Source organism: Ambystoma mexicanum, chromosome 13 (assembly GCF_040938575.1).
Source record: "Ambystoma mexicanum isolate Mex_15411 chromosome 13, UKY_AmexF1_1, whole genome shotgun sequence".
In the NCBI taxonomy this organism is placed as follows: Eukaryota; Metazoa; Chordata; class Amphibia; order Caudata; family Ambystomatidae; genus Ambystoma; species Ambystoma mexicanum.
Window position 1 is genome coordinate 55,786,180 of NC_090938.1, and position 23,743 is coordinate 55,809,922.

The 23,743-nt window shown below is 43.4% G+C and overlaps 1 protein-coding gene across 1 annotated transcript; it reads left to right on the forward strand.

The window, feature by feature from the left end:
• The first annotated feature begins 16,364 nt into the window (after positions 1 to 16,364).
• Positions 16,365 to 17,336, forward strand: LOC138520237 (olfactory receptor class A-like protein 1). The gene has a single exon (XM_069632702.1). It carries the CDS (start codon positions 16,365 to 16,367, stop codon positions 17,334 to 17,336), a length of 972 nt encoding a protein of 323 aa, XP_069488803.1.
• Positions 17,337 to 23,743: the final 6,407 nt, after the last annotated feature.

Sequence of the window (23,743 nt, forward strand, 5' to 3'; positions counted from 1 at the left end):
TCCCCGTACTGAGGGAAATCCCCGAGCATGCGGCGTCAGCCAGCTGTGTCGAGAGCACGCTCATGTCCCCGGAGCACAATTTTCTAACAATCACTTGAGTATGAAATCCTGTCCTGATTGGTTGGGACCAGGAACACCAGATCCCCCTCCAAACATTAAAGTCAGCCCTGGGTGCAGTCTTTGGCTCTCAACCATCGCGCCAGTGATGCTCGCAAAAGAACCTCTTTGGATAGCAGCTAATGACGTTTTGGGATAATATTTTCCCTGGTATTGCAGACATCACTCAGAATGGTAAGTTATAGAGCCATTAAGTCGGTACATAACAGCCTTTCGTGGAAAGCGCTTTTTTAATTTTCACCCTGCACCATCCTTCCCGTCACAGTCTCCTTGACTGGCCTACTCTCCCGACGTCACACCACAGCACCCATCCACTAGTCAGATCTCCATGGGTGCCTAGCAGGGACTTAGCCGCCTCTACCTACGTTCGTACTGGCTGAAATGCACCCATGCATTCTAAAATGCTGATATCCATTCTCATACCTCAGACTTTGGTCCTCCAAGGGCGCTCAACCACAACGATGTGAGGCCATACCAATGGCATTAGGCGCTATACAAATGCCATATAACATAACATACCAGTGTCTTCAGATATAATGGTGTTGTTTTCATGTTTGATCTATTGTGTTCTTTGTGTTACATTTTGACCTTTGGTCTCTTGTAGCACTATTCAGCGGCATGCCTGGTGGAATTAAAAATGACTGCTCCTGTGATTAAAAAACACAAATCAAGTAAAAGGAAGAAAAATAGAAGAATAACTGTGAAATATAAAAAAGGTGTAAATACAAAATAAATTGTGAACACACAATAGAGTGAAGATAGAATATACGGTGGAAAATAAATGAAATGCAAAGAAGTACTGGATGGAGAGAAGAAAGAAAGAAAGAAAGAAAGAAAGAAAGAAAGAAAGAAAGAAAGAAAGAAAGAAAGAAAGAAAGAAAGAAAGAAAGAAAGAAAGAAAGAAAAAAAGAAAGAAAGAAAGAAAGAAAGAAAGAAAGAAAGAAAGAAAGAAAGAAAGAAAGAAAGAAAGAAAGATGGGATGATGGGAGGTAGTGAAAGAGACATCAGTTTACAAGTGTGATTCAGAACTAGGATCTCACAACATATTTATCTTTTTCAGTGAATAGTAAAAAACAAATCGAATTTAAATACACAAATATCATTATTACCCATGAAACCAAATTGAGAAATGAATATCGAAATAAACGCTGTTTGCAAAGAAACAATTCGTTTTTCAAACAATCGTTTTTTTTTAACGAATCCGGAAAATTACGTTTTTATAAATCGCATTTTCTTTTAACTATCAATTCACTTTTACCTTTTTGCTTTGTTTATACATCAGAATAGCTACCACTGCCCTGGTCTCTGAGAGCCTCGGGAATTGCAGCACAGTGGGTTGGGTTTGGGTGGTATGCGCAGACGGAGTACTGCAAAATGGCTTTGCGGCTGCCTTGATGTGGGCAGATCGAAAGGAAAGGGGCTTCACTCCGTGGCCTCAGTGTATCCGGAAGTGGGTAACACGACTGGCCTGCACCGGGGGCATCCTTCTGCTGACAAGCAATCATGCCGCTCAGCCGCCCCCACACCCCTGAAACATAAACCGGAGCGTTAATAAGGAACCGCGGGCCGAAGTGAACAGGATGGGCAGCGATGAGAAATGTCTGAGGGAAGGTGACTGGGAGCGTACCATGAAGGCACTTAGACATCAGAGAGGGGGTCTTGAAAGGGTAATGGAATCAAGAGGGACCCACTCACCCTGCCCGGCTTCCTGTCCTCGCAGGGACCACTTGTAGCCCTCCATGCACGATGGGAAAATAAAACAGCAAGTTCCAGGATGGACAGGTATGAAGTCCAGTGGGCGACTCTCTCACTGGCATGCCATGGATCATGATGGGCATCTAGGTGAAGTGATCGGCCAGAATGGGATTCACTAGAAAAGAAAGTTCTACCTAGTGCTTAGAAGTGTGCGTGTGGTTACCAAGGCACTGTGGCCCCTTGTTCTTTAGCACGTGAAGTGGACATTGGGGTTTTCTTTTAAAAACCATGACAGGCATTCTTGCTTTCAATGTTCTCATTTTATTTTAGCACCAGGACACTACGTTTGCATCCTTCAGCTTTCCTTTTGGAGATCACTGTTACCAGGTACGCGAATCCAAAGGTAGTGAACCAAAACTACAACGCCCAGAATGCAGTGGTTTGCTGTATCAAAGACCAGGAGCGGAGGAGAAACCAGGTGACTCGGCGTCAGCTGCCGTTATGTTCTCTGTGAACAAAAGATTAACCTGAACAAAGATGACGGAAGCAACTTCCGCTTTGGGATATGCGCAACTCCAGCAAACCTTCATTTCAAATGAATCTCCTTATAAAGGATAGGCATATAGATTGTGCACAATATGATATGATGCACAGTCATTAATAAAAACGAACACACCTGAAAACATTTACATTTGACAAAGTACATCAATTGCAGAAATATTTTTAAAAAACAATACATCTGGCATGACATTTAAACTGGTAATCATGAAGAAATCAGTCTAGCTTTGGCAAATGGCCGATTATAACACAGCACAGGGGCAACGTGCTCTTGACCACGCAGAGCAACAGAGGTTCAAATCCAGGATCTGCGCTTAGAAACCCAACTCGGTTACTAAGCGCGTTATAAAAAAAAATTCAATATGAAATAAATACAGTGTGAGAAACATGAATTAGAGGATACAATGAAGGACAGGAGAGCGGAAAGATAGGAGCAGCCAGCGGGAATGGACTTTACGCATGATATTAAGACATACAATTCAGACAGCATTATTATATTTTGGGACTTAAAGGAACAACAATAGGAAGTACTCAAAATCTTTGACTACGTTGCAACTGATCACATGTATTGCCTATGATGTGGACCAGTTGAAGCTGACAGATTCCGGCTAACATTCACTCTCTACAATATCTGAGGGACGAATGGTGCAATTTAGCCTTACAAAATAGCATAAACATTTGCATGATAAAATCATCATGCTTCTGCCCTGTAATGACACAGGAGCCAGGTAGGCTGACGAAAAAGATCATTTAAAAATGGTAATAGCCCAGGAAGGATGAGTGTCTGAGTACCTGAATTGATTAATCAGTAGGTTAGTTGTAAACAAAAAATGTGTTTGATGAAAGGTTTTGAATGTATCTTGGCTACATTCATTGCTTTATGCAACCTTCTTCCCGACCAATGTTTTGCCCATCTGAGAAATAGACCACTTATATGCAAATAAGGATTGGTATTCACACCAACGAGAACAGTCCAACCAGACCTGCTACACCACCATCCTTCTGCACCGAAGCACAGACAACCACAGACAAGTTTCAGCCTTATTTTGCCTGATCAGGAGCAACTTACTCTCATATGGTGGAGCAAGCAAGGGCCTCATCTCTGGGCATACTCTCTCTCATTTTGGGAAAAAAACGCTAACCAAAAACATGGTGGGTGAAGGCTTTGAATTAATCTTGTCCACGAGCATTGCTCTGGGCAACCTTCCACACCATAGTTTTCTAGCTCAGCTGCGCCATTAGAGAAGGGGACCAGCCGTATGGAAACAAGTACTGGTTCCCAACTTCTAGGCCACATCCCTTCCACATGGAAACCCAAGAAAACTCACAAATATGTTGTCCTTGTTGGGCATCATCGTTGAGGTTCAGCTTGCTCTTCAGTGTTTACGATTTGTTCATAACCGTCTAGACATCAACCTTCAGTTTTGCATTATTCAACAGGTCAGGTCAAAAGGTTTTTATGCGAGGACTTCGATAATCTCCAATAAAATATCAAAATTGTAAACATTAATTTCCATAATAGTTGTAAATACAAAGGGCCCGATTCATGGAATTATTTGCGTGGTAAATGGGGACTTTGCATGCCAAACTGCGTGCACATTCCAGTTTGTGGATTAATGGAATTGACTGTGTAGCACTTTTTCAAACTTTGCAGGGACTTCGCGCCGGCTCGGCACATCTCTGCGAGCGGCTGAGTGCCTTGCGCAGAGGGCATGGAAGGGGGTGGAACTTGGGAAATGAGGAAGAACAAGTAAATATTTGAGCATTGCGAGGGACGGTCCACAGGCAGTCCATCGCACGCCCACTATTATGTGGACCGTACGTATTCATGGATCTGACTGCGCAACCTCTCGGCGGGGAAATGGCCACACAAAGCTCTAATTCCATCTGCCACCCGAAGGTAGGCATACAGACACTTATGCCTAGGATTCACCGCACACAAGTAAGATCGGGTGTCCGATTTAGGAGTGAGTATGCGCAGCCGGGGTTCTGGTCGACTTTAGGTGTGAGCAAACGCAGTGCAGTGGAGTGCAGGAACGAATTAAGGGGGTTTGCAGGCAGATTTGCTGAGTTTTACCTGAATTACGATAAATGAAACGTATGTTTTCGGGGTGCCGGTAACAGATACGGGGGATGCCACGCTGGTGTCCTAAGATGCAGTCCTGCTTCGGGGGTCCCCACGGACTGTTTAAAGGGTGCATGTTTTCGTGCCCAGGTAGAATGCAAAGGTAGCTTTTTCTTGCTGTTTTTGCTTTGCGTAGGGGCATGTCGTTGGCATGTAGGCCCGACTTGCGTATGCGATTGCTTTGCACAAACAATTCCATGAATACGCAGAGCGCGCAGAAAAACTTCAGAGTCATTCTCGACGCGCGTGCTTTGCGGGATCTCTGCGCACTATTCTATGAATCGGGCACTAAATGTTCACCCCAATTTAAAAATGTATTCTACTGAAGAAGTTGTCAAAAGAAGTGTTAAACCCACATTCAAAATGTAACAATGCAAATAGCTTTAACTGTTGCTAACAACGACAAATGAGAAAGCCCGCTCAGGCATTAAAGTTAAGTAAGTGAAAGGGGACCCTTATTGGAATCAAGCAAATGTCTTTAATTGCAACTCTCCAGAATATAGAAGAGGTGGAGGGCAGACAGATATTGTTAGAATTCAGCTATACAGCAATTACATAGACCCAAAGCAGTACATTCTTTAATGGGATATATACACTGGAAAGATGGAGTTGACTGGCAAGAAACACTTTTTTGAAAATGTGTACAGAAAAGTAGTGGTTGAGAACTGGCATCTATAACTGCAGGACACCAAATCAGTTTCCAGTGCTGATGGACCTTTTCATCATTGCAAAACGTGCCTTTTGACAAGGAACAGTTCAGAGCTTGAGCAGGCAGCAGCAAGGAGTACAGGTTAAGGTACACAATAAGGCATTGTGTTTGTCAAATTAAATTGAAAACTAATAATACGTACAAAAATGATTCCAGTTCTTGGTGCAACAAGTCAGATGTGGTCCCCCGAGTCTGACTAGCTGGTTACGGAGCTTAGCAACCGGGCACCCAGAACCTGCTGATATACTGAGGTCATTATGTTAAAGTAGAGAGGAAAGCGCATTGCAATTGACGAGAATTGATGACGTCATCATAGCTGTGATACTGCGCATTCTAAGGATCGCAACTTGGGACAAATACAGTAACGCCAGGGGAGGCGGATCTCCAGTTTGCTTTGGGATGCAGCTGCCGCTGCAAGCACAGGGTGCTGCAGAGGAAAACTGAAAAATAGCCTGGCAGTGCCATCATCATTTGATGGAAGAGCAGTGCCATGGTCCTCCATGGCCCTTTGCTGAGTGAAGAGGACGCTCACCCGCTCCTGTGGCTGTAGTTGCCACAATGGTAGTTGCGGTACTGGTGGCGTTGTGTGTCTAGTTGATGTCTGTCGTGCTGCGAGTGAACTTTATGGCAACCATTGTTTTGAGAGTTAATTGCTTGAAAAAATGTCCACATAAATAGCTTGCCCATTTTGGGTTCAGGGCACAGACATGTAGAGGATACCCCTCATTCTGCAAGCACACTGATTCAAAGGATAATCTCTCTGGCACATGGCAGTGCGCACATGTAGATTTGCTGATGTGAAGCAGTGTAGGGGCTGGGCTTGGGAAGGACCTGCTGCAAGTGCATCTTTGAAAAACAGAGGATTGTCCTTTAACATGTGGTAGTCAATGCACTCATTCCCTTGGAAATGTGCATGGCTGTCAGTGGACTGCACAGGCACCCGGCAGCGTGTATACTTGTCAAAATCTTGTGCTTGTTTTGTGTTTACAATAGGCAACACTGGTAGGGGGACCCCCATTCAGAGGGTAGGAGTAAGTGATTTGATGGAGACAGAAAGTCTGTTCTCGCCAAAATTTCAAGGGAGACCTGCCTTTAATCTGGAACCACAGAGAGCTCCATTAACCAGAAAGTCACTTTGATCCACAACAGACAGGAAGATCGGTGGGATTTAGTAGTACATGTTTTCACCCCTTTACCTTTCCTGTTGCAAAGCACTCTGGTTATGACCTCACGCATAACAAAAGATTGTTGGTGAGGACCCAGGATTGGTTCACTAAGTTGAGCTTAGCCTAGACCAATCACTGGGTGCCAATTTGGCTTTAAACGAGTGGTGATACCCTCTTTCAGCATATCATGTGAAGGCTTCACCAGAAGCAGAAGGAAGAACTCATTGGACCCTGGATGAAGGTACAGTCTGCCTTACATCTTCTGCCAGTGAAAGAAGGCCAGGATTTCAAAGACGGAAACAAGATCCCTCCCCTAACCATCTCCCAGGGAACAGAGGGAGATATTGAATCCAGAGAACCCTCCAGCAGCTCCAGAACCATTACCCTGCCAGCACACTGCGTGCCCTGCTAGGCTCTGCAAGCAAGCTTCCAAGGTAGGAAGTGCCAACAAGTCTCTGAACCAAAAAAAGGACAAGGCCATTGCCTGCTACACACTCCTCAACTTTGGGCCGTCCGCCATAAAGGCCGACACAAGCCCAGTGAAGAAGCTAGGAAGAGTGCACAGACAAGCATCAACCAGCATCCACCTGAAAGACATTTTCGAGGCAGTCGAGCCCCTCCAGCTGCAACCTAATACACCCCTGACTGTTGTCACACTGCAGTCGCTCAGGCCATCCGAGATGCCTCGACCAGGGCTTCAGACCCACCAACCAGCACCCCGACAATGATTCCTGACCCTGAGCCACCATGTAGGCCAGCCTGCAGCCGTCCGTCCAGCCTCGCTCACTGAACTGCCTGCCGCCTGATACCCGCAGCAATTTCCCGTCTTGAACTCTGTCACAGAAACTGCAAAGTGCCCTGAAACCTACTTGACGCAATCAAACACCAAGAACTTCTACAAGCACAAGTAACATTGTGGTTCTGTCCCCCTGGTCCTTCTCCGAAGGCCCCTAGTAACATTGCTCACTTGGTGCTGAAGCCAAGTATCCTTGAACTATTGTGATTAATTACTTTATCGACTACCCTCCTGTCTGTATCCAGAGTGCATCCCTTTTCCTTCTTGAAACTGTCTGGCCTCTGCATTCCTTTACAGGGTGGGTTGTATGTTGTAGTGTGCTAGAACTGTCTGTTGTAATAATAATAAAGTAGATATTTGTATACAACCTTGACTGGACAGTCCCTTTTATCATTGGGTAATAATTGTATTTTTTCTGTGTTGCAACTAACCAACAATCCATGACCTTGTGGAGATAAGCCTGCCGTTCCATCCACGTTACCAAAATTGGACAAGGAGGTTAATAATTGACTTGTGTCTCCAATCTGTTTGGATCCCTTCTGGTGTACTAGAGGTGTGGGGCTGACTGATGGTTTTCAAACTGATATTCATCTCTGGCCCTGCCCGGAAGTCGATTTGTCCACCTGACTCGCTATTCGCCATCCACCTTTCTCTTCCCTGCCACCCTGTGCAGCTGTACCCCTCCTCTACGCCCCTCTGTATTCTACCCCTACTGTAAATCTGTTCTGTTGTTACCTGTGTAAAGCGCTATGTTATGCATCTTTATTGGTGTGTATCCCTGTGAAGCGCTCCATTGCTTCTCAAAGTAGGGTCCGCTTTCAATAAATACAATAATAATAATATGGATAATATTAATAACATCTGTATGCCAACTTGAGTTTAATTGGCCAATGCAGGAGAGGTTGTTGGGCACCCCTCGCACCTGTCACAGCATGGCCTAGATCATCCTTAGGGGGTTTTGAGGTGGAATTGCAAGAGACACAGGGGGGCCAAACATTCCTTACAATTTGCACTACATGTCTACGTGACTTTCTCAGTTTTGCATAATAAGATGATTTGGTTTGTGCGACCAATTTTAAAAACTGCCCTTAGAACAGAGGTCCAGAGGTTTTGGAATTTAACTCCCATGATCCCTGACCACTCTCTATGCTTGCTAAGGGTTATGGTATATGTAGTCCGAACAAATCTGGAGAGTTTAAGGTTGCACATCTCTGCCTCCGAAGAACCTACACATGTGCATGCTTCATGTCGTATTAAATTGAAAAGTAAAAATGTAAATACCTTTCAAAACAGCACTTAGGGTGGAGCACAACTAGGGAGAAAAGTATTATTATTCTAGCTGAAAACAGTCTCGTAATGATGTGATATTGGTCTGAATAGAGAGGTAAGAAAGCTGTCGTCTGGTTACTGCTATTAAAACTGCAGGCAGCAGCTTTGAGAGATCCCCAAAGGGTAGAAAGGAAATCACAGCAATGGTCGGTCAGTCCATGCCAGCCTTTAAGGATAGCTGCCATGGATGCTTATTGTAAATCTGCCTTCACCAGTCTATGGGCGCCCCGTCTCTGGGGTGGCCATGAAAACTATGAAAGCAGAGATCCCCAACCGTTCGTATGTGCAGGCACAGTACTGCATGTGTAGACCCCACCTGGACACGTGCAAGCAAACCTTATCCCATGAACATCCATGTTAGGGACCCTGAAAAGATGTCCTGTTTATGCCCTTTGAAGACTGGACTTGCACATCCCGGCACCGGATGCTGTAGTCGCAAGTCACGTGTTGACTTGACGCACTGTACCCGGCATCTCTCCCTCTCACTTCCTCTCTCTCACCCTCCCTCACTCACTCTCTTCCTCTAACTTGCTCTCTCCCTCTCTCTTTCTCTATCTCTCTCTCTATCTCTAACTTGCTTGCTTTCTTTCCCCCTCCCCACTCTCTTTCACGTCTTGGTTTCCCTCTCCCTCTGTTTCTCTCTTTATGCCTGTGACTCTATGTCTCTGCCTGTGCCTCTGTGTGTTTCTCTCGCTCTCTCTTTCTAACTTGCTCTCTTTCTGTCTCTCTCTACCTCTAACTTGCTCTCTTTTGTGCACTCTCCCTCTCTCTCTCATCTAACTCTCTCACTTTCTCTCTCTATCTCTATCTCTAATGTGCTCTCTCTTTCTCGCTCTCTCTCTCCACTCTCTTTCTCATCTTGCTTTCACTCTCGCTCTCTCTCTCTCTCTCTCTGTGCCTGTGACTCTATCTCTGCATGTGTCTCTGTGTGTGTCACTCTCGCTCTCTCTTTCTAACCTGCTCTCTTTCTGTCTTACTCTACCTCTAACTTGCTCTCTTTTGTGCACTCTCCCTCTCTCTCTCATCTAACTCTCTCACTTTCTCTCTCCCTCTCTATCTCTAATGTGCTCTCTCTTTCTCGCTCTCTCTTCACTCTCTTTCTCATCGTGTCTTCCCTCTCGCTCTTTCTCTGTCTCACTCTGTGCCTGTCACTCTATGTCTATGTGTCTCTCTCTTGCTCTCTTTCCCTCTAGTTTGCTCTCTTTCTGTCTCTCTCCCTCTCCCTCTAACTTGCTCTCTTTCTCTCGCTCTGTCGCTACTCTCTTTCTCATCGTGTCTTCCCTCTTGCTCTGTCTCTGTCTCATTCAATGCCTGTCACTCTTTGTCTCTGCATCTGCCTCTACCCCGTCTCGCTCTCATTCTCTCTCTCTGCCTCTCCCTCTAACGCTGTCACTTGCTCTCTTTTTGTCTCTCTCATTCTACATCTAACTTGCTCTCTTTCTCTCGCTTTCTCTCCACTCTCTTTCTCATCGTGTCTTCCCTCTTGCTCTGTCTCTGTCTCATTCAATGCCTGTCACTCTTTGTCTCTGCATCTGCCTCTACCCCGTCTCGCTCTCATTCTCTCTCTCTGCCTCTCCCTCTAACGCTGTCACTTGCTCTCTTTTTGTCTCTCTCATTCTACATGTAACTTGCACTCTTTCTCTCGCTCTCTCTCCACTGTCTTTCTCATCTTGTCTTCCCTCTCGCTCTGTCTCTGTCTCACTCTATGCCGCTGTCTCTCTTTTTCTCTCTCTCTTTCTGTCCCTCTCGCTCTGTCTCTTTCTCTCTCTCTCTCTCTCTTTCTGTCCCTCTCTCTGTCTCTCCCTCCCCGGGCAAGAATGTCATTGTCAGGTGACTGCTTGCTAGCGCCGCCCCAGCTGATACTGGCAGCATGGCAGCCAAATGAAAACACAGATAACTCTAAGGAGAGGGCGAGGTGGTGCTTTGCAGTGAATAATTTAACACGGAATGAAGGCAGCAGCAACAGAGGCATCCCCTGAGGTGGGCTCTGGCATGGTACTTGGAGGCATATATTGTCATCACATGCGTGCTGCAGGAGCATCGCCATCACACTGACTGAGGGTGCATTACCTGTAAGGGCGGGTGGTCTGGGAAACGTGTGTAGTTTCCAAGGGGTGAGCTGGGGTTCAGACGGGCCTTGCAGGGGACCCGCGGACCAGGCTGCCGGGTCTACAACTGCAGTTGTTCTTTTCCTAAGTTATTCATGTTTGTGCAAAATGGAACACAATTTGGGTTCAGCAGCACTGCCAACCAATCCGTGGCCAGCAAGTAAAAAATAAACATTGCCTCGATGTTCAGAGAAGAAACAGAACTTTGTTTTCTGTCCACGGGCTGCTCTTTCCAAAAAGAGGCGGCCATTTTGAGACAGAAAATGGCTTATCTTCTCAGCAGAACAGGCTATTAAAAGAGGACATAATTCATCTGCTCTAACATTGTAAACTGTCTACTTTTAGAACTGTGGAATGTTATTTTTTTAACTATCACTTCCAGTAAATGCTGTTGTTACAATAAGAAAATTACACTTGCACTAATGAGCCCAGAACATTATCACAACCTAGTGGCGTGTCTCTAATTTGTTTTCCCAGTAGGAACGCGCTTAGAGAAGGACCCCCCAACTTTCCGGATAAGTCTAAAGACGCGCTTATTTGAATAAATAGACTTCCTTACTCCCCATGAATATTTCTGCGGCCTTCATAGTGGCTAGCCCCTCCCCTGTACATGGTTGGTTAGCATTGTCTGTCTGTTGTCTTTCGTTATATGTGCGCCCTGATGCCTGTAGGCTACGGCGCGTTATAAGCACAACATAACATAACATAACACCAAATATAAATATTACTTCCAGGCCCACTGAGATTGAATGCCGAAGGACTCAGCAACCAATTGCATTCAACATGTGTGTTATCGTTGGTCCCAAAGCACGCACTACTGTTTCCATAAATGTCTTGATGTACAATCCTGTTAGATAGTGATGAGTAGAAATAGGTTTGCTGTGGCTTTAGTTGATTAGTACAGAGGTGTGCTCCCAGCCACCTTTGCGTCATCCCCCTTCTTCACCTGGCGACATCTTGCAGAGGTAGTGTCTCATCACAACCCAAAGAAAGGTGACAGTGTGTGTGGGCTAAAAGTACATTCGTGGAGTTGTGAAGAAGAGATGAACGCAGGGAAGCTGGACTGTCCTGCACTTGCACAGTTATGGTCTGCACTTCCTGATTTCTGACTCTCCATGAATCTACAAGGGTTGGCACGCTCTAAAGGAACGTTTGAGGGACATGGTTAGTCACTAACTATCTACCTCAGAGTATCAACACTGCTTTTCATCCCCTGCTTCTGAATGTAGAAAACAATTCACCAAAATGCCAGGGTTAGCAGAAGTGACATTACATGAACTCTGACCCTGAAAGCATCACAGGAAACAGTTCAATATGTCTGTTTGCCCTGGTGACATCACAGGAAGTGACATAACAAAACGTAAAAAATACAAACTACCGTAAGTGTATGATTAATAAAATAACCAGACAAAGGGCTTTTTTAGTTGGCTTGCAAGCTGTCCCAATATGTGCCAGGTGCAGTCATGATGATATGCTGTGGTCACACCTGGACATCAATGATAGGCCAGCAGCACTGCTTTCCTATGCCATGACTGACTAACATGGCAAGTCACTGCTCTCTGCAAAAGCTTCATACGCCAGGTCCAGCCGCAATATGCCACATACTGCCTCAGATGCAGGGCACTGCTACAGAATGGCAAGTGCCTCCTGCAAGTACGCCACGTACACCAGGATAAGCCTCACACGACATCTACAGTCATCCTACTCAGTTAAATTCAATTGAAATTAGCTTTATAATTATAAAACCATCCACAATCATTCAGAACTTCGTGCAGCAGCAACATTTTAAAGTGCGTTAAAGTGCATTTCAGTTTAAGACAACCATTCTTCACATTTCTTTCACCCTAGCATCTATTAGAAACATTATGAAAGAATGTAACCACCATGTTTGGCTTTTCTGCTTTTCTCAAGCAATGTTCCTTTGTGCAACGTGGCATGATAGCAGCGAAAAAGTTAAAGTGCAGTAATTAAAGTGCATTTCAATTTAAGACAATTATTCATCACGCCTACTATTTATCATAACATTTAATGTACACAATATAAAGTATTATAGCCACAGTGATTCGCTTTCGACTATTCTCAAGCAATATTCCTTTGTACGGCACGATTATCAAGCAAGGATGTGTTTAAGGAGTTGCAACACTGGAAAGAAATTCAATATGACAACCTACTAAAGAGTTATTCATCCAGTGTTATGCAAGCTTCTTACTTTGCCTTTCTCCCCATCCACGCCGTACAGAGGTAGTTTGCCACCGAATACACTGCCAAATGTTCATTGGAATCCTGGCAAAGTGCAATAGCTTGTGCGGTAGTTCCTATTGATCTCGACAGAAAAAAGGCTTTCAAATGTCTTTTGTGGGAATCCCAGTCGAGAGGGTGGATGAGCTTAAGATGTGTAATGTTCTCTGTCCTTGCGTTGTAATGTGCACATGTGTTTGATTTGTCACTATTCCACTTGTTGCATAAATTGGCTACCGGCAGGATCCCGATCCTAAATTTAATGTTGAACGATCTCATGTATTTGGGACTTACGTTTTCAAGATACTTCTCAAATCCCAATACTCGCTTGATTTCCCATCATTTTCTGAGTCTCTCCGAACCACTGGCTTTTCCAATAACTTCCTAGTTATGCATTTGCATTGAGTCCACTCTTGACTCTGTACATAGATTGACTGCCCATTCGTTCTCCAATTCTCCAGTGATCGCTACGCCCAATACCGTTCAGTATTTTCTTTATCTGGGCATACCATGGTAGTAAGCATATCCCTCTTGAGACAGCATATCTTCTACCACTTCTCTATATCTGATCAGCCCAGGTGATGTCCAAACTCTAATCCAATATTAGACGGCTATTGACTTACACAGAGAGTCAATTCTTTGCAGATTTATCTTCCTGTATATGGGTAGATTAGGAACATGTATAGGCAAGCCCAGAATATTCTTTCCAAACCTATTTTCAGCAATGGTAAGACTATCACAGTAAGTTCTACCCTATACAATGCTGCCTGGCGAGCTTGCAATCTGTCTGCTTCGAACGAGACCGTAACAGCCACATTCCCATGTTCTCGCGTCAATCTATCAATGGTCGCGCTGCATCCAGATAACACTGCCTTGGCTTTTTCTACCTGTGTAGTCCAGGTGCAATGATCTCTAACCCTGAACCCAAAGTAATTATATGTGTCTACTTGCTCGCCATTCAGTTCGATATCGATCCTGACTTTTTTCCTCTTCCTGTTTTTCTTGAAAACTCGAACTTTTGTTTTGTGTTCCTTAATGGTTAGACTGTTCGTCTCGCAAAACTCATCAAATATTGAGAATTGAGATGTTAATCAAACTGGTGTCAACGAGATGAGAACTGCATTGTAGGCGAACCTAAGGGTGGGACATCTTTCTCCCGCTATTACTGGTGCATCCATGGGGGTTGCTTGCAAGCTTTCTATGATTCCGTTCATAAATAGGCAGAAAAGTGTTGGTGCTAGCAATAAGCCTTGGCATACCCCCGTTTGGATCTCGAACGATTACGGTGTCCTACCATCCAGATTCCACCTTTTCTCGGCTTCGCTATCATTGAAGTAGTGCTGGGGGTGTACCTAATTTTATTAAAGTACTCCACAGCCTTGCCCTTGGGGCCCTATCGAAAGCGGTCTTTAAGTCAATGAACATGGTTTATAAGTTCATATTCATAAGAATCGCATATTTGTTGAAGAGAAGTTGCAAACGCAAGTTCTGATCTTTGGTGGTGGTTCCTGGTTGGACGCCGGTCTCAGATGATTGAATATCTTTCTGTCCTCCGTCCCAGTCTTCAAACGTACAATCACTGCCCTATCAGATATGCTGCCTCCTGCATCCAGTAGTGTGATTGGACAGTCATTGCATGGCTCCTCCCTCCCTCCCTTTTTGTACATGTGAACTATTTCTGTCCTTGTCCAAGAGGGCGGGACGGAGGTTGATTTTAGTGTTGTATTACATAGGAGCGAATGGTAGGGTCCCCAGACTGGGGAGTTCCCTACAAATCCATTGAAATGTTGTCGGGGCCTGGCGCTTTGCCCTTTCTTTGTCTCATAAGATCTACCCCTATTTCCTCAGGTGTGAATACTAGGGGGGTTTGCCCAGAGCTGCTACTCTTTGCTACTAACAGGGCCATGTCAGTGAGTAGGCTTGTTTCACAGTAGAAACCTTTGAAATGCTCACGCCCCAAACCCCCCAGGGACATTTCCTTGGATTCATATCAGGATTTTGGCTGTCCCTGCTCCCGCCAACTTCCAAAATCTCATTGTATCCTTGTTATTGATAGCCAATTGGTTGATGATAGACAATTAGGGCTGCCAATATGGGCTCCAATGCATTTTCTGCATATTCCTCTGCCCTTATTTTTTACCTCTTTTTTTATATTGCCCTCTAGAATCACAGAATGCCGCCATTCCATAAGGGGAAACATTCCTTGCACCTGCTATTAGTTAATGGTTCGCCTCTAGGCACCCTTTGTCATATCAAGGTGTTTTCTTGATTGTGTGTCGTGTTAATTGTTCTCCTGCTAAATTGGAACAATCCCCCGAGGTCACTTGTGGACCCGTCTGGTGTGTCCCACCACAGCTAGCTCTGTGTTTGTTCCCCCATCACTCACTCCATGCAGCCCTAGCATATCGTTACCCACTATTAGTTCTAGTGATATATGATATATATATGATAAGTTATTTATAACGCGCTTAATACCCGGAGGTTTCTAAGCACGAACCCGGGGATGGAACCTGTGTTGCTCCGTGTCCTCTTGCTTCCGAGGCGAGCGCGTTGCCGCTGAGCTATCCTCCCGAGTGCACGATGGTCGCTTTCGCACATGGGCAATATCTCACATTTCTTAACGTCAGTCCAGGTCTCGAAGTTGACTTGGGCATCGTCCATCAGATTTGAGCGTGAGCCACGCGGGAAGGCTATTTTTGCGGGGGTGTCCCCGCATGCCCTACCCTGGCTTGCCCCAAGGGTTAATGCCATCAGTATAGTGCATACCTCAGCAGCGTTGCGGTGGGATATTCTGGGTGGTAATGCCGTTAACCCTTGGATACCCAAAAGGTTTGAATGCGGCTCTGCATATTTTCATGTGTGCGCACTAATGCAAGGGTTCCGTGCTTCCGCATCTAATGCATTTGAATCGTTATGCATTTGCATCTTTCCTTTTTTCGAAATAAACTGGGAAAAGCCCCTGTATTTCTCCACTTTAACATTTTTGCCCACCCTTTAACTCTTTTTTACATTTATTGTTCCCTGAAAAATGAGCAAATGTGATACAATTGCAGTTGATGCAAATGTAGTAGATGAAAATGCATATGGATGTAAAAACATGTCACTGACGCATTCTATGTTTAAAATCCTATCCACAGGAAACAGTGTTAGTAATAGTATAGCATTGTCAAGAGAGTGTTTAATGGAACGTCCCTTGCACTATCAATACCAAGCCCTACTCAGGTGGAGATGTGATCAAGCAGAGAGAGTGTACAAGCAACTAAAAGTGTGCATGGTGTGCGCTTTACAACTGTAATTGGTCATGGTCTCGGTAGTTCCCTTTTAACCGTTTGAGTCTTCCTTCCATTTCAGCTATTCACAAAATGCATCAGGTGACTGATGGACCCATATCATAACACAGTGATCCTCGTCTACCATCAACACTAAAAGGATGCTTGCAGAGTGGTGACGACGTCCAAGGGCAGGTTCCTCCTTGTGCTTCTACCCATGAGACGCCCCTGTCTGCAGAGTAAAATCCCCCGGAATGCCTATGGAGAGCCATATCCTGGCAAAGGGAGTCCTGTTCTCTTTCATGACAACCACTGGGCTTCTGGGCAATTGCTTTGTCTTTCTGGCCTACCTTCTTATCGCCTGCCAGCAACAGAAGCTGGTGTCAGCCGAGATCCTCCTGCTCATGCTGGCGCTGGCAAACCTCTTGTACGACCTCACCCTGGCCTTGCCACACACCGTCTTCATCTTCCATCTGAAGTATCTTCTGAGCGATGAGGCCTGCAAAGCTGACCTCTACCTCGCCAGGATCTCCCGTGCGTTGTCCATCTGCCTCACCAGCCTGCTGAGCAGCTGCCAGTGCGCCGCACTTGCTTCCCGGAGGTGGCGATACTTCCGCTTGAAGTCTGTGCATCAGCTCTGCCTGAGTGCTTCCTCAATGCTTCTGATATCGATGGCTTCCAGTATCAGCACCGTCTTTTTCTCCGCGGCTAGCGGGAACGCTACGAGCTTAAACTATACCTTCCATTTGGGCTACTGCCTGGTAATATACCCCGATCGCTACTCCTTCCACCTAATCGGTTTTGCCACATTTGCCCGGGATCTCGTCTTTGTTGTGATCATGGCCTTCTCAAGCACCTACATTTTGCTGATTTTGTACAGGCACGCCAGGCAGGTGAGAGGGATGCGGAGCTCAGATAGGATGAACCAAGGTGGAGCAGAGAGCCAGGCCATCAAAATGGTAGTGACACTCGTCGTGGTTTACGTGATCATATTCGGACTCGATAACACCCTCTGGTTTTACCAGTTCACTTTGCCTCGGGAGATTGAATTCATGACTGATCTGCGTTTCCTTCTTTCGGCAGCGTACGCCTCCATTTTCCCGATAGTGGTGTTGTCATTCAACCGAAAGGTTAGCTTGAAACTTTTTAGGCTATCAAGAATCATTCAAAGGTCAACGGCAAATAAAGCCCTGGACTCAAGGACGCCCTCTGGGATGCTGATGTAGGTAAAAGCATCATCCATTGTGTCAGTCATCAAACAAACAACATAAAAGATGCTGCAATGGCGTCTAACACGCCATTGCAGAATGTGCGTCAACTACTGAATTACAAACATATCAGACTCTGTATTCAAAAATAACGCCAATCCAAACACTTCATAATCAGTGAACTGTCATATATTGTTTAAAAAAAGCTACTTTTGTCTTACACAACCCATAATATTCACATATTGCTTTATGGCGCAGCCCCTGTGTATTATTATTTTCAAAAAAGGAATCAACCACATACATTATCCGTTCCTCATCAATGACCTTTGGTTCCAAAAAACATGCACACTGGCTGAAATGTTTACGTATCAAAAAAGGTTACAAACTTTTTATTGAATTACTCATTGAGTATAAAATCTTTTCAAAGAAAATGTTTTCCATTTAATACAAGAAGCATCTTTTCCTTTTTTACCCATTTCAATTGAATCAACAAAGTGAACACATATTACCATCAATGTGTAATTGAATGCTACCTTTTACTATTTGAAATTCATTCACACAATAGTAGATCTATTCCAAATTGACAAACAAAATTTGTTGTTTATTACACTAAGACCCAACATGTTTCTGTCGAGAAGACCGAATTACATCTGACATTCATCAGGGGATATTTTCTTAAATCCAGTGTCCCACAACATGATTCCGAAAAGGGTAATTTGTCCTTGAACCACTATTAAAAAAAACAAATAAAAAACCTTAGGTCACCTCATTAATACCACACAATTTAAAATCATTACATCAATTTTGCATTTAGTTGTAACTAATCAAACAACTATATCAACACCCTTTGGTGTAATAGCATATAACTTGCTGAACACAGTGTCCTTTACCTGCTTCTATTTCTGGTAAAAACGTCCCACTCAATCTGGAGACAATATTTATCCAATCCTTATCACTTCAGACTGTACAACTTCTTAAGACTCCCAACCATGGGTCAGGGAATGAATGAACCTGTATCAAAAAGATACAAATACCCATACACTATATAGAGTTTGCTATCATCTTTTTGTCACATACTTTTTTTTGGTTCACATCAACACGCACCAGTATAAAACACCTAATTACCCACATACCTGCTTGGTACTGGGTTTCCTTTAATGCCACAAGCTTCATACAGCAGCACCAAAGTCTCTTGTAGGCCCACTTATCTAAAATGACAAGACAACGACAGGCAACCACGGTTAGAGGTGGTGTATTGTGGTGACTCCTCTCTACACCCAACCATCACGGAATACAATATTTATCCCTAAAAAACAATTAGGTAACAGTATTCAACTAACCCTATTGGGCGCAACATTTAATTATTTTTATCTAAAAATCAACACAACACTCTTATATTTATTAAGATTGATAAAAAACCAATAATGAGCAGTGTCACGGTGAGTATTTACCTTTTCTTCACACCGCTGCACTCTGGTCAGTAGAACGCCACGTTTCAAGTGTCCCCACCTCACCGTTCTCAAAACCGCATGATTCTGCGACCAAGGACACAAACAACCAGCATTTTTAATGCGTACAGTTCTCTTTGCGGTCAAACACCCTTAAACAAGCCAGTGAGGCTTATGGAAGTCACGCACATCATAGTCATAAAAACAGGACTAGATGCTACCGTCAACATAGAAAATTGACTCATCCGTGCCTTAGACTGAAACGTTAAACGGGCAAAACCCTTTTCATGGGCACCATTAAAGTGTGATCAGGATCCCTGCCCAATTCTGTCAAAAAACAAAGTACCCTTTGCTGCAGATACTAACCTTGTAGCCCCGCCGGAACCAGGGGGTTGGGGTCGGGTGGTTTTGGCGGCTGTAATGAGGTCTTTTACACATAACGACACTTGGAAATTACAGATTTCTGCAGTTAATTTTATCTCTTCCATATTTCAATAGGTTGGATGATTACTGATACTTTAGATCATCTGATTCAGTGCAGACGTAACGACATCCCCAGATCACCATAGTACATCAATGGTATAATTGTGGCCCAATTCGCAATTCCATCGGCATGGCGCCAAAATATAAACTTATTGTTCATGTATTAGAACATTCTCCATTGACATTTTAGATCTTATATTGTAATAGTAGGCAAGCCACTTCATCCTTCATCTCAGACCATATTATCATCTTGTTAATTACATTTTTTGCATGACATAAATCAAAGGGATAGAAGAAAAAGAAAGAGAAAGAAGAAAGGAGAAACAATCCCACATGGTTACAATAACATATACACATCACTGAGCACTGTGTGTCCTAAATCGTTGGATTTTACTTAAAGGAGCCTTCACATTCATGCATCATTCCTGTTTGGTGAAAACACAAACGCGAAACACCCTGTTCTCCTCATCTGAATCAATGTAATACCCATGTATTGTGCCACTCAATGTCTTCATTCAGGCCCCTGATATGGCTTTGGGTTTTGAAAATTAGTTTTTGTTCCAAAATGATCCATTTTTGGTCCACTTCTTTCTTGTTTTGCCACTTATTTTTTCAAAAGAACCCAATTAAAACTATTGTGTGGATGATTTTTTTTTCGATGAAATGTTTCACCATTTGAGCTTGTAGCACCTTTGCCTTGATACAACTTCTATGTTCTATCAGACGAGTCTTGCATTTGCGATTAGTTTTGCCTATGTAGTGTAAACCACACGGGCATGAAATCATGTATACCACTTTTGTGCTGTTGCAATTGCAAAAGTCCATAATGGTCCATTTGGTCGGTATCCCAATGTCAATCTCTTTGGTCACCTTCGTGTATTGACACATAATACACTTTCCACATGGATGATGTCCCACAATTGTAGGAAGCCCCCACAATGAGATCTGTTTCACTGTCTTTTCAGGTTTCTCTCTGATATCATTCCTAATAAGAATGGTCCGGATGTTCTGACTTTTCTTATAAGCAATTAAAGGGGTTGCTCTTTTTTTGTCATATATCTTCTTCCAGGTTTTTGATACAATTTTTTTGATTTTATGCGACAGATCAGAATATGTGCTTACAAACACCATAGACCCAGTCTTCTTAGGTTCTCTTTCAACATGTTCCAACAGTGCATCACAGTTATTATTTTATGCACGTTCTGCAGAAGCTTTGACTAATTTCTCAGGGTAACCCCACCCTAAAGGTTTATTCTGTAGATTGAAAGCACTGGCTTCATAATGTTGGTAAGGCTGATATTGCATTTCAATCTAAGAAATTGTCCAAAGGGGAGGTTGCACTTGATGTGTTGGGCATGATGGCTTTCGCAGGGAGGCAGTGCGTTCCTGTCTGTGCTTTTGCTGTACGGTTTGACCTTCAAAGTTCCTGCTTGATGAAAGATGGAAATGTCCAGGAAATTGATTTCCAATTCTCTTATCTCCTGAGTGAATTTAAGATATACGTTTTGCTGATTCAACCATTTGATAAAGTCTTCTGCTGTGGCTCTGTCTCCTTCCCATACAATAAAAATATCATTGATGTAGCGTAACCATTGTCACAAATTAGTTAGATATGAATTACTGTCTGAGTAAATGGAAAGTTTCTCAAACATCTCAACATAAAGATTAGACAGATTGGGGGCCATGGCTACCCCCATGGTCGCCCTTCAGTTTGTTGATTGAAAAGGTTCTGGAATTGGAAGACATTTATTGTCAATGCATATTCCGTACACCATAGCACAAAACCATTGCTTACAGGGTGGCCGTCAGATGTGCAACCCCTCTGTACACATGTTTCACTCCAAACAGGAGCTTCTTCAGGGCCAAAAACATGTCCAAATAAAAAAAGAACAATACATCTATTGCACTAACATGACCTTTGGGTCTGTATTTACTAATGTATTCCATGATTCTATAAACTAAAAGGAGTTTTGTAGCTTCCAATTTGGTTTTATGGCCATTAGCAATGCGTCCATTATGATTACTTAAAATGTGTTCCTGATATCCCAAAAAATCTTTGTCAATTTGATCGTAATTACTTTGTCCTTGATGTCACCCATCACACATTATAGGAATGAACTAGCAAGCCTTAATGTGCAGGAATTCTAATGGTGCCCCGCTAGTGCAATACCAGATTGCCACCAGAATTGCTGCACATTCAAGAACATGTGTGTGTTCTGTTGTTTGTATTACCCCATTTTTATTCTATACAACACACATGACGTTTCTCCACTGGGAAACGTTCAAGCAAGGAGTGGGCAAAAAAAGCATTACATAGTCTCTGTACCAAATGATGTCTGGAAGACTGCCAATAAATTCCATTATGCAAACTTGCATGTTACGGAGAAGACATTTTGCAGTAAAGTAGCACTTTGTGTGTCCTGTAACCCAGCCACCAACTGTGTACAGCACATACTTGGCACACTGTTCCGAGAGCTAAGAACATGACATACACTTCTGACCACATGTACTATGAATTGCACATAGAACTGCACACAAATACCTGCAATGGTGAAGGGTGGGGGGTACTAGTAATAGAAAGGAAAGCAATTGCTATGTTGTGTTGGGATTACAGCGGAACATGATGGCCATCAGCCAAAGAACAACATGTTAAATTGAGTGAAAACGTACACTGCACTTAGAAATCCTGACAGCAAATTGTATTCCAAATTACACGCTCCTAACAGCATACAGGGAATTCATGAATCAGAGTAGGCATTAATTTATCATTAATGCATACCACAGCTGACAATTAACATCATGATTGGATACTTAAAAACCGTGGTCCGAATTCACTGTTACCATGAAAAATTCCTGATTTGCTCTTGATTTACACCTGGGGGGAGGCGGGAGCTTGGTGGGCGGAGGGAGTATTTGATTCACTAAATTTACTCTGAGTATGCTATGTTATGATATGATATTTTATTTGTATCGCGCTCATACAGAAGTGTTTCAGAGCGCGACGAGGCAAGGGAGGGGAACAAGGGAGAACAAAACAATGATCTTACTAGGCCCAGCGACATTGAGAACACGCAAGTGCATGGGAGAGGGAGAGGGAAGGGGCAAAGTGCAGATGGGGAAGGGAGAAATGGAAAGTGCAGAGCAAAGGATAAAAACAACATCAAGTGGCAAGTGCTAGGTTTAAGGCACAGCCAAAGGGTGTCTGATGTAACACTCAAAGAGCAATTCAGTTCACAAAATAAGTTACTCTGAGCAACCCTGAACTAATCCTGACTTCTAATGATATGATACGGCGGCATTTATAACGTGCATATACATAACTGTCATTAAGTAATGATTAAGCAATTATAAGGTAAATCACAGGTATTCTCATTGACTTCTTTTACGAACCGAATATCCCTTTTCTTTTTTAAGTCAAGATTAAGTTAAACTTACTCATTGTAACTTCTTTCTGTATCATCATGCTTTAAATATGTTTTCATCTTAAAAAGATTGGATATTTTTGCAACACGGTAAAGCACTGTTGATACATTTGAACTTGATCTACAGTAATCCAAACCTTTTTTATATTTCAAAGTGTAACAACAAATAGATTAATGCAGATTCCCGTCCTGGGTATACATATCTTTGTGTGATTTTGAAATGTGTATCGGGTTCAATTTCTCGATATTTTGAAATGACATGCATTTTTGTAATACAAGTTCTAAACGTGAAGTTATGTGATGTTATTCTGGCTTATACTGCACTTGGCGGCCCTCTGCATGACCTCCAGGTCATGTGGCAGATCCGATATAGAGGGAGCGTGGAGAGAGGGAAAAATGCAAGATAGCATTGCTGTTGTGTTGCCGTGTGCAGACCGGAATTACCCTGGGCTCTGTGTGTTACATGTGCACTCTGATGACATCAGTACATTTCATAGCCTGCCTAAGCACCTGCCAAAAATAATCTGTCTCCATTCGAAACTGTTGAACCCGTGTTGTTTGCTTTATAAGTGCACTCCCTAGTGAGCGAAAATGACATGTTCCATTCAATGCACAACACCGTGTACCATAAATGCATACCTTACATTTAAGAGACATGACAGGTAATACTTTCAGAAAGTGTCATTTCTATGCCCATGTATTAAAGAGAATGGTTCACCTGTATATTTGTAACACTAATCATGTGTTCGATTCTCCGTTGTTTTTCTTTTTTTCAACTTAATTTTTATTTGATTTCCAGGAGTGAACCTGACCATTGAGGGATCGAAAGCCAAATAAGCTTCCCACAGTGTTTCGGGGGTCTCTTGCACCTTGAAAGCCAGGCGTCCGTGTCTGTCAAAGTTAATAACATTGGTGTGCACAATTGACATGAACACAAAAGGTCTGAAAGCCGTTGCAACACACCACAACATGATAGTGAATCAGGAAATCACAGCGACTGCTTCACATGGCTACATTGTCAGGATTCAGTAAGTGGATCAAATTAATTTGCATTCAAACTCCAGTTTAGGAT

Bases quoted from the DNA above. Each gene is read 5' to 3' on its own strand.
- LOC138520237 (XM_069632702.1), top strand. From the start codon at position 16,365: ATGCCTATGGAGAGCCATATCCTGGCAAAGGGAGTCCTGTTCTCTTTC.